The 12,108-nt window shown below is 46.0% G+C and overlaps 1 protein-coding gene and 1 non-coding gene across 13 annotated transcripts in view; both read right to left on the reverse strand.

Annotated features, from left to right (window-relative positions):
• The window catches only part of LOC119960968 (protein unc-80 homolog), a 475,408-nt gene that overhangs the window by 133,580 nt on the left and 329,720 nt on the right, over window positions 1-12,108 (reverse strand). For all 12 annotated transcript variants that reach the window (XM_038788541.1, XM_038788566.1, XM_038788560.1 and 9 more), the window contains one exon: window positions 8,955-9,220. In XM_038788541.1, coding sequence (XP_038644469.1) covers window positions 8,955-9,220 — 266 coding nt within the window. The remainder of the gene's footprint in view (window positions 1-8,954; window positions 9,221-12,108) is intronic.
• Window positions 3,748-3,947, reverse strand: LOC119962547. The gene has a single exon (XR_005459908.1). It is a non-coding gene; the product is annotated as a U2 spliceosomal RNA (small nuclear RNA).

Below are 12,108 nucleotides of genomic sequence, written 5' to 3' on the forward strand. Positions count from 1 at the left end.
TTTCACGCCCGTTTCAACACGGCAGCAAACACACATAGAACATAGAACGATACAGCGCAGTACAGGCCCTTCAGCCCTCGATGTTGCACCGACATGGGAAGTCCAAAAACTAAAGGCCATCTAACCTACACTATCCCATTATCATCCATATGCTTATCCAATAAACTTTTAAATGCCCTCAATGTTGGCGAGTTCACTACTGTTGCAGGTAGGGCATTCCACGGCCTCACCACTCTTTGCGTAAAAAACCCACCTCTGACCTCTGTCCTATATCTATTGCCCCTCAATTTAAGGCTATGTCCCCTCGTGCTAGCCACCTCCATCTGCGGGAGAAGGTTCTCACTGTCCACCCTATCTAACCCTCTGATCATTTTGTATGCCTCTATTAAGTCACCTCTTAATCTTCTTCTCTCTAGTGAAAACAACCTCACGTCCATCAGCCTTTCCTCATAAGATTTTCCCTCCATACCAGGCAACATCCTGGTAGATCTCCTCTGCACCCGCTCCAAAGCTTCCATGTCCTTCCTATAATGAGGCGACCAGAACTGTACGCAATACTCCAAATGCGGCCGTACCAGAGTTTTGTACAACTGCAACATGACCTCATGGCTCCGGAACTCAATCCCTCTACCAATAAAGGCCAACACACCATAGGCCTTCTTCACAACCCTATCAACCTGGGTGGCAACTTTCAGGGATCTATGTACATGGACACCGAGATCCCTCTGCTCATCCACACTACCAAGAATTTTACCATTAGCCAAATATTCCGCATTCCTGTTATTCTTTCCAAAGTGAATCACCTCACACTTCTCCACATTAAACTCCATTTGCCACCTCTCAGCCCAGCTCTGCAGCTTATCTATGTCCCTCTGTAACCTGCAACATCCTTCCGCACTGTCTACAACTCCACCGATTTTAGTGTCGTCTGAAAATTTACTCACCCATCCTTCTGCGCCCTCCTCTAGGTCATTTATAAAAATGACAAACAGCAACGGCCCCAGAACAGATCCTTGTGGTACGCCACTCGTAACTGAACTCCATTCTGAACATTTCCCATCAACCACCACTCTCTGTCTTCTTTCAACTAGCCAATTTCTGATCCACATCTCTAAATCACCCTCAATCCCCAGCCTCCGTATTTTCTGCAATAGCCGACCGTGGGGAACCTTATCAAACGCTTTACTGAAATCCATATACACATCAACTGCTCTACCCTCGTCTACCTGTTCAGTCACCTTCTCAAAGAACTCGACATGCTCGCTGCCGTCGTGAAACAGGCGCCAGATGCCCGTCGTTTGGGGCATCTGGGGGCCCGATTGGCACGGCAGTACCACGGCCGTGCCAAGGGGGGCCGTGCATCCGTAACGGACGCACTCTTTACCCTCCGCCGCCCCGCAAGATCAAGCCGCCACGTCATGCGGGGCAGCTGAGGGAAAAGACGCCAACTGCACATGCGCGGGTTTGCGTTGTCCAACCTGCGCATGCGCGGCCGACGTCATCGGCCGTGTCAGCCGGCGTGACGCTTGACGTGCGGCCTTGACGACGGTCGTCAAGGCCGCGCCGCCTTGACGCACTGGGCCGTGCTCCTAGCCCCGCCCGGGGGTCAGAATCGGCCCCGGAAGTGGGCGTGAAGGCTGCCGTGGGTCACGGCCTGTCCCACGGCAGCCTTTACGATTCTCTGCATTTGCGGAGAATCGCGCCCGCTGAGTTGGACCAAATGGAGAACCTAGGGATCATAAGACCAGTACAATTTTTCAACTTGGCAGCGCCGGTTGTACTGGTAATGAAACCGACGGGTCGGTGCATTTGTGCGGAGATTATAAAATGACAGTAAATCAGGTATTATGCTTAGACTGTTATCCAGTTCCGAGGATCGAGGACCTATATGCCAAGCTCAGCGGTGGACTTAATTCACCAAGCGAGATATGAGCCATGCGTATCTCCAGCTGGTTCTGGCGCCCAAAGAAGATTTGTCATCATCAATACATACTGGGGGCTCTACAAGCATACCTGACTACCATTAGGGGTCTTGTTTTCATGCGCAATATTTCAGAGGATCATGGAAAACATATGGCAGGGGTTACTTAGACAATGTATTGATAACCGGTTCTGCCAACTTGGCAGAAGTGGTACAACGCTTTGAGGCAGCTGGCACCTGCCTCCACCAAGAGAAGTGCATCTTCAACGTAGCTGACATGGTGTACTTCAGGTACTGCGTGGACTGCCACGGTTTGCACCCCATTGGGGAAGATCCGGGCCATCTGCCATGCCAGGTGCCAGGGGCCAATGGAACTAATTTATTGGGCAATGCCCCCAATATCAGACACACCAACGATTATCGTCGGCAGCCCTGCTCCACCCATGGGAATAGCCCAGAAGGTCTTCAGCCCGGGTTCCTCTCGGTTTGGCCACGACTTTGACTCTCCTCCATAGACGAGGAAAGAAGGACAACTCTCGGCGTGGGACACAGAACAACAGACGGCGTTTGCCGGAGTAAAACAGCAGCTTTCCTCTTCATGAGAGGTTACTCATTTTGACCACTCTAGGCTGCACTTACTAACATGCAAAGTATCCTCTTATAGCATTGGGGCCATACTAGCCCATGTAATGGAACATGGATCCGGGCAACCTATTGCATTTGCGTCTCGGACATTGGCTGACGCGGAGAAATGATCGCACAAGTGGAGAAAGAAGGACTGGCCGTGGTATTCGGCATAAAGAAATTCCACAAGTATGTCTATGGACACCACTTCACCACCCTGATGGACGACTAGCCTCTTCTGGGGCTCTTCAAGGAGGGCCGTCTGATTCCTCCCATAGCCCTTGCCCGCATTGGGCGCTATTACTGGCAGCATTTGACTACGTATTGGAACACCGCTCCGGAGCCCATTACCCATGCAGACGCTTTGAGCCGCCTACCGCTGCCCACTAAGCCACCTACTCCCGCCACGGCCGATGAGATAATAGCTGCCCACCATTTCATGGACTCACTGTCGGTCATGGCATCTCGCATCTGCGACTGGTCTCAGACTGAGCCACAACTCTCCCGGCTCAGGCATATGGTGCAGTAGGAGCCCCACCTCTGGGCACTGCCGGACGGCCTGAAGCCTTACAAAAACTGAGCATCGAAGACGGCATGCTCTTTTGGAGCACCGGCGTGGTGGTCCCAGTGTGTGGACATGTGGCATTTCTGCTAGACACCCGTAATGGGAGTGTCTAAAATAAAGATGCTCACAAGGAGCTATGTCTGGTGGCCTGGCATTGACGTAGAGAATAAACAAGTAGCCCAGCAATGCCCCCAATATCAGACACAACAATGATTACCCTCGGCAGCCCTGCTCCACACATGGGAATGGCCCAGAAGGTCTTGAGCCTGGATTCATGTTGACTTTGTGGGCCCTTTTCAGGGGAAATGTTCCTCTGCCTGGTAGAGGTTCGCTCTCGGTGACTAGAAGTGTTGCGGATGCAGGAGAAAATGGTCAAGGCCACCGTACAAAAACAATGCCAGATTTTTAGTATGCACGACATTCCCGAGGTACTTGTGTCCAATAACAGCATTTAGAAACGTGGTGTTCGCCTCCGCCAGCGGCAATCGATCTGTGAGAACCGTACAGTCACGTTTTAGACCACAGCTGACAATTACAGTTGGGTTTATGCACGTCCTCTGCACTACATTTCATTGCTTTACATCTGACCCAATATCATTTTTTAGATAGTGTGGAAAATAGTTAGTTTTTTTAAAATAACTTTTTCTGAGTTACAAAGCCAGGGCTCAGAGTGCAGACAGGGGCGAATCACCAATCCAGCTCCTTGCCTTCTCCAAAAACCAATTCAAATTCAAATTGAATCCAATTCATGGTCCCCACAAGAGAGACATACCAAATCTGAGCCAAAAGGCAGAACAGATACTACACGTTATCTGTGCCAAAAGGCCGAGAAGCGATGTGGCAAAAATAGTTGATGCCATCCTGGTGTGTGACCAATCTGTCAAAGTTGTCTCAATATTACTTTGGCATGTCTTCTTTCTTGCAGTACAATTTTAGATGAGATAGGAGTAATTCTGAAGAATGTTCCAATGTAACAGTTAGTCAGACACTCGCATATCATGGCAATGTCACTGTCCCAGTCAGAGCATAGGAAGGAAAATATATATCCACATCAACTCGATAAAATTATTGTTATTTTTCTGAATGGCCCAAGGCTTTACCTCGACCAACCATGACTCATACTGGAGGAAATTCTAACCTTCAGACAAACAGCAGAGATTTGTTGTCTTCTAAAAAGGCACCAATGTGTCCCCCCATCCCCGTCCCCCCTGTCTCACCACCCAGAACCGCACAAAGTCTTTGTATATTTCTAAAGAAGGACTCTAGCCACCTGAGGTACTGTGTTTCTAAGGGCAAAAGAGACTCTGACTCCTCCATTAAACATCTCAAGATTCCAGACATGGGAAAATACATCCCTTGTCCAACACGCAGCAGAACAAGTAGGAGGTATGTCACATGACCTTTCCAAAGCTGCTAAAGCCTGCAATATTGCCACGTGGAGCTGAACCCGGTAGTCTACCATTTACCATCTGACAGGCAGTGGCAGAAAGAGCTCTGTCCAGGTTTAAAATTGTCTGGCACTCATCTATATTGCAAGGCACTGGAAAATTGGAACTTCTAATGGGTGCCTTGAAGATTAATTTACTCCAATATGCTTTCTTCCATTGTGTAAATCCTCACTTTTGGACAGACGGATCACCCTGCAACAGTTTCAGCCTGCTGGCCTCTGATGAACATGCCATTGGAATTTTGGTTCTGGACCCGTGTAAAACCATAGCTCTTTTTTGTGATCTTGCCCTGTACCTCTTTCTTGCTCATAACCTTTTATTGTACGAGTGCAAAAAGGGGTGGATGTTGTGAAAACCCCTTCTCGCATTTTGTGTGTGTGTAAAATAAACCAATCCCCTTATTTTACTTTCTTTATTTTATCTCGAGTTTGCTGTGGGATTATTAATTGAGGTTTGGATTATGTCAAACTCAAGGATTCGGGAAATATATCACCGTATAATGCAGGAAATCAAAAATCAAAAACATCTTTCTACTTACAGACTGGTAGTGAAAGGAGAAATCAGGGCTGTTTAAATGATTTCCCCTCCTGTCCATAACACCACCATGGATTAGGTGACAGAGTCCGCTTTGGGAAGATAAGCCTGAGCTAGAATGTCAGCAAGAGCGAGGTGACAGCAGCTGCGTTTGCAGCTGTAGGTTGCATGAATGCCAGGAGAAAAGAAAACATTTACAACAGGATTTTTCAAACTCCCTCCTGTCAGAGCATTTCCCCAATCCCCTACTCCCACCCAAGCACTTTCTCAGGATGGATGAGCAAGAGAATTGGTCACTACCAGCCACCGTGTAATAACCCTTCCCCATTCATCCCTCAATTTAGCCAACCCTTTCTGTGGTCAATTTATCTCTGGTGACATGACTGGTAATGAATGCCTTCATATCCTTCTTTGACACACTGTCCAGTCTTCAGAACTCTTCCCACCTCTCACTTGTTACTTTACTTGTAACAGTTAATACTTAATTACGTTTAGCATTTTTACTTAACAGAGCAGCAGAGGGTTTATCAACCAACATCATTAAAACAAATTATCTGGTCACATTGCTATTTGTGAGACTTTGCTGCGTGCAAATCAGCTGCCAGGTTTCTTCCATTGTAACAGTGACAACATTTGCAAAGGACTTAATTTATTGTAAAGTGCTTTGGGATGTCCTGAGGTTTATATGCTTTACTTTATTAAAACAAGCTGTGCTTTCACATAAATAGGTCTGTCCTTGATAATTAGGGCAGGATGTTTTTCAAGCAGATGAGTATCGAATTGGGAATTCTCCCAATCCCATGATCTGATCTCTGGTCTGAAGGAGCCTGCCAGCTTTATTCTCATGTTGTGGATGCTGGCAATCAGCCAGAGATGGGCCAGCTGTGCCCGAGGCAAAGCGAGGTGGCAACAGGAGTGAGCAGAAAGTGAGACTGGCAGGTTAGAAAGCACAAGTTCATTTAATAGGGCATTTGGCAATTTGTAATCATGGCTATTGGGCCCTCCCCCACTCCTCACCCACCACTTATGTCATCTCCATGTCCCCCTCATATTTCCCATGTCCCCTCCATGATTCCTCATATCTCTTATGCCCTCCTGTTCCTTCCAGGCCCCCCAGGCCGTTCCAGGATCCCCATGCTCCCTCCATTCCCACTCTGTATTTGCAACCAGTACAACAATCAATGAGCCATAAAATAACACTGTCATGTCTTTGAAATAAAAAACAGTCATTCAAAAACCTCTGTAAAAACAATTGGCCCTCTTACCTCCTTATAAGGCTATCAGGCAAACATGGGCATTGTAAGTCCCATTGAGGAAATCTGTATTTCACTTCACACGTCAAATAAACGTACAAGCACTGAAATCCACTTCAAATGAAGATCAGATTTTTACAAGATACTAAAATGCCAAACAAAGCAGCACACCCTTTGCATCTGTTTAAACAGACACTTGCTGGGCTGAATCCATTAGTCATTATTGGAATTTGGCCAATCCTCGATGATGCGATCATCATGCAATTGTATTTGGCCAGCCACCTGTTTTTCCAGGTACTGTAGTCACATTGTGAATGCTCGGCTGTGGCCCAAGAATGACAAATTGTTGCAGCCCAGTAGGGGACTGTTTAGACAGCTGGAAAGGGGAGTGCTAGCTTTGTGTGTATGACATCTTTATTCCCCAATAATAAGATGATATTTCTTTGAAGAGGTTTCTCAATGCCTTTGTTTTCATTTGGCACAAGTCAGGAATGTGACAGAATACTCTCCACCTGCTTGGATCAGTGCAGGTCCGGCACCATCCAAGACAAAGAACCCGCTTGATTGACACCCCATCCACAAACAAACTCTCCCTCTACCATCCACGCACAGTGGCAGCCATGTGTACCATCTACAAAATGCACTGCAGCAAACCACCAAGGCTCCATAGGCAGCACATTCCAAGCGCACAACCGCTGCCCTCCAGAGGGACAGAGCCAGCAGACATATGGGAACATCACCACCTGGAAGTTTCCCTCTAAGCCACTCACCATCCTGACTTGGAAATATATCGCTGTTACTTCACTGTCGCTGGGTCAAAGTTCTGGAACTCCCTCCCTAACAGCATTGTGGGTGTACCTATACCACATGGACTGCAGCAGTTCAAGAAAGCAGTTCATCGCCTTCTCAAGGGAAATTAGGGATGGGCAATAAATGCTCGCTTAGCCAGCGACGCCTAGATCTGATGAATGAATAAAAAAGGTGTGAAGAAAATTGAAGGTTTTATTCATGACACTTTTAATGCAAGTGTTTGATTGGCAAATTTGTGAGAAGGTAAGAGAGAAAATGTTGAATGTCCACGTAGTTTTGTTGATTCCTGACTCCAAACCAGTGGTTCATGAACTACTGAGGAGCCCTGAGCCATGTCTCCTGCAAAAGATGGCCTGATTCCATTAAGGTGGTGGAGAAGGGGATGGGACAGGGGGGGCTCCGTAATGCGCATATCTGCAATGGAGCCAGCAAGGACAAGAGTGTTACATATGGACTCACAAACTTCACCCTTAATCTGCACTAGCAAAAACTACCAGAAACAGAAACAGGAATGGAAGTGGAAATCTGGAATTGGAGTCCATTATTCTGCCTCTGTTCCAACATGAGTGGGAAAATGAAAATCTGGCCCTGAGTATTCCTCAGTATTTCAACAATTAATTTCTGTAATATTTATTTAGTTATTAAATACGAGTATGCCTCAAGTCTATACAGTGAAAATTTTCTATACAATAGAACATAGAACATAGAACAGTACAGCACAGAACAGGCCCTTCGGCCCTCGATGTTGTGCCGAGCAATGATCACCCCACTTAAACCCACATACCCCTAACCCAACAATCCCTCCATTAACCTTTACACTACGGGCAATTTAGCATGGCCAATCCACCTAACCCGCACATCTTTGGACTGTGGGAGGAAACCGGAGCACCCGGAGGAAACCCACGCACACACGGGGAGGACGTGCAGACTCCACACAGACAGTGACCCAGCCGGGAATCGAACCTGGGACCCTGGAGCTGTGAAGCATTGATGCTAACCACCATGCTACCGTGAGGCCCCTTTGTTTGATGGAGGTCACAGGATAGGTTTGAAGAAGGAAGGCATTCAAGCATTTGATACATTTCTTCCAGATGATCAATCCTACTTTATTGCCAATTTAACATTTAGCTGATTCTCAACTTAGTCGTGGGCCCAGATCTTAACCTCTATTCCTGGAAACTTGTTCCAAAAGTAAGCCCTCCAAGTAAAGAAATATTTATTTACTAAATTTATCCTTCATTGGTTTGAACTTGTATAGTCTTATTCTGCTGCTGTTATAGTTTTGGCTGCACTGGATTGCTGCTTTGGGCTGCAATCCAGTGAGGGGTTCAGTGAGGAAGGAGCAAAGTCCTCTTTTCTTTTTCTACTTTTCCTCAGAATGGTGAGCGGCGGCCTTGGTACATAGGACCTGGAAGCTGTGGAGCTGATTGGGTAAGTATTTATGAGTTTTATCGCTTATAGTTTTTAAGGTCTTATTTTGTGGCACATCCTTTGTTGTACCGCAAGACTACTGGTGATCAAAAGAAAATGTACTGCCGATCTGAACCTACACCTAGCTGCTTGGACACATCTTGGCTCAGATCTGTTCAATCTCATCAGGTTAGACTGGATTCCAAATGCAATCTGATTCTCAAAACCATTCTGGTTTTGAATGATTGCAAATTTATTAAGCACAAAACACAACATAGCTGTAGCATTGTTTCACTTTCATGGGCTATTTGTAATCAAGAATAATTTAATTGTAAATAATTATTTATTCCAATTACCTGAACACTTAATACTTGTTCAAATAAACTTACTTGAAGCATGGAAGGAAGTATCCACTGATATCCACTCAGTGAAAATAGATGGTTGAAGTGCACGGCAGTATTGATAGCTGTAGCAGCATATTGTCGAAGCAATGCACCGTCCTCTGGATGTAGAATTAAAGCCCCATTAAACACATTCAGGAAGAGCATAATCTCATCACCCCAGGGAAATTCACTGGGCATGCCCAAGAACATCTCCTCCAATAGCTTGATCCACATACTCTTGTGAAGGGTATCAAGTCCAAATAGTTCTTTACCTGACAAAACAATGAAATATTTCATCTTGATGTCCAGCAAATCAGCACCATGAATATTTCATTTCAAACTTTTGAATGAATTTCTAATTAAATAGCCTGAAGAATTTAATTTATCCAGATGTACATGAAATATAAATACAAACTATCCCATCCATTTAGTTAAAATAACTTGTTCCCAAAGTACTGGCATTTAAATACTATAGGTATTTAAAAGCTTATTATTTCAATTGTTAGAAAATAAATCTGTGGTCCACAGGCAAGTTGGATAATGCAAACATATAGTTCATATATCATCAGAATTAGGACACATTTCACTTTCAGTAACTTGAGTGAACTTGAACACACATAAACATACAGTAGGTTATATCCATGTATCAATTAAATAAGAGTGTACAAAGGGCAATTATACAAATAGCTTGCCGCCAGAAAAAAAATCATTATTGAATCTGCTATTCTCAAATTACCCTACAAAATTACAGACAATAGATTAGAAAGCATCAATGAGATGCAATGAAAATGAAATCCAAATATTAAAATAATATTCAGACCACCCAAACCCCTGCTGTGTACTCCCATGTATAGAGTTCTGTTCCACAAAGCAAATGATTCCAGGGGATGGATTGCTGTGTTCGGGTTGTGCAGTTCTGAATCTCAAACCCACAGTGCGTCAGCATTAGATGCTTGACACCATTTATTTAGTTTTAAGCGTGTCGTCACACTTTTTACCAGTTTGAGGAATTGTGGGGAAGTGGTGGAAGGATTCCCAAGTTGATTATCAGCCCGTTGAACTGTGTTATGAACGCTCTCCCCATGGCCAATAAGTTCTGGCGTTGGACGTGACTCCAGAACTATTGTCCAGAGGTAGGAACAATATCACTGTGCCACAAGATCTCCTCTGACACCATTATTGTAGGGATGATCAATTAGTGCCAATGGAGTGTGCTCATTATCCAGTTAAGAATAATCGGCAGGCTCACAGCCGAGGTGGGAGCTGCCAAGATACGCAAGGACAAGAGGAGGCACTTCAATGTGGTGCGCACTTTAAGACAAGGTAAGAACATTTTTAAAAAAGGCCACAGCTGCGAGGCCATCATTGTAGAGGGGCAGTCACTCCACTGATGGCCAACAGCGGTAGCTGTCGCTCAGCAGCCTTGCCAGTTGTGGGGTGGAGCCCCTAGCAGGATGAGGTGCTGGTCCTCCCATCCGCTTTTCTGACAGTAGGAGCTTGCCTCCATCCTCTGGATGTGTTTCACCCTCTTTGGAGGACCTGAAAGATGGCTCGAAAATTCTGCTTAGTGATCTTAATAGGGTATTTAATTGGCATAATAGGTTACTCATTACTTGTCTCCATTTCCACACTGCCCAAACAAAAATGTGGCAGAGGCAGAGTTATGTCAGCGACACAGCATGCTGCTTTTCCAGACTAATCTCCAGACTTTCCTTCCTCTGGGCCCTCTTCGAAGGGAATCCAAAATTCTGAGTTCAGAGGACATGGTGGGTGGCACGGTGGCACAGTCATTAGCACTGTTGCCTCACAGCGCCACGGACCCGTGTTCAATTTTGGCCTCAGGTGACTGTGTTGAGTTTGTATGTTCTCCCCATGTCAAGTGGGTTTCCTCCGAGTGTTCCGGTTTCCTCCCACAGTCCAAAGGTGTGCAGACCAGGTGGATTAGCCATGCTAAATTTCCCCTTGATGGCCAAAGGTTAGGTGAGGCTATGGGTTTGCAGGGGAGTGAGCCTAGAAAAGGTGCTCTTTCAGAGTGTCGGTGCAGTCTCGATGGGCCGAATTACCTCCTTCTATGGAATTACCTCCTTCATACGGATTCTATGATTCTATGCCATTTTTTCTCACATTCTTTTTGGGTGTTGCTAATATAAAACATCTACTTTTGTTCCCTTGTGACTTTGATTTATAAAAGTCATAATGATGATGGAGCATCAATTTGGGGGCAGCAGGGTAGCATGGTGGTTAGCATAAATGCTTCACAGCTCCAGGGTCCCAGGTTCGATTCCCGGCTGGGTCACTGTCTGTGTGGAGTCTGCACGTCCTCCCCCTGTGTGCGTGGGTTTCCTCCGGGTGCTCTGGTTTCCTCCCACAGTCCAAAGATGTGCGGGTTAGGTGGATTGGCCATGATAAATTGCCCGTAGTGTCCTAATAAAAGTAAGGTAATGGGGGGGGGGTTGTTGGGTTACGGGTATAGGGTGGATACGTGGGTTTGAGTGGGGTGATCATGGCTCGGCACAACATTGAGGGCCGAAGGGCCTGTTCTGTGCTGTACTGTTCTATGTTCTATGTTCTAATTTTCTTTTAAATTTATTCATTCTTGGGATGTAAGCATCATTGGCTAGCATTTGTTGCCCATCCCTGATTTCCCTTGTGAAGGTGGTGGTGGGAAGGAAGTCCCAGGATTTTGACCTGCCGATTGTGAATGTATGGCGATATGGTTCCAAGTCAGGATGGTGTATAGCTTGGAGGGAAACTTGCAGGTGGTTGTGTCCCCATGCATCTACTGCCTTTGTTCTTGCAGGTGGTAAATGCTTGAAAGGTACAGTTGAGGGACGTTAAGATAGATCTTGTAGATGGTACACACTGCTGGCATTGCACATCGGTAGTGGAGGGAGTGAATTTTTAAAGTGGTGGATGCTGTGCCAAACGAGGGGGCTGCTTTGCCCTGGGCGGTGTCAAACCTCTTAAGTGTTGATGGAACTGTATGCATGTAGGCAAGTATTCCATCACACTCCTAACTTGTACCTTGTAGAAGGTGGACAGAGTTTGGAGAGACAGGGGTTGAGTTACTGGCCTCAGGATTCCTAGCCACTGACCTGCTCTTGTAGTCAGAGTGTTAGTATGGTTGGTCCAGATTAGTTTCTGGTCAATGGCAACCTCC

The sequence above is a fragment of the Scyliorhinus canicula genome, chromosome 2 (assembly GCF_902713615.1).
Source record: "Scyliorhinus canicula chromosome 2, sScyCan1.1, whole genome shotgun sequence".
Classification (NCBI taxonomy): domain Eukaryota; kingdom Metazoa; phylum Chordata; class Chondrichthyes; order Carcharhiniformes; family Scyliorhinidae; genus Scyliorhinus; species Scyliorhinus canicula.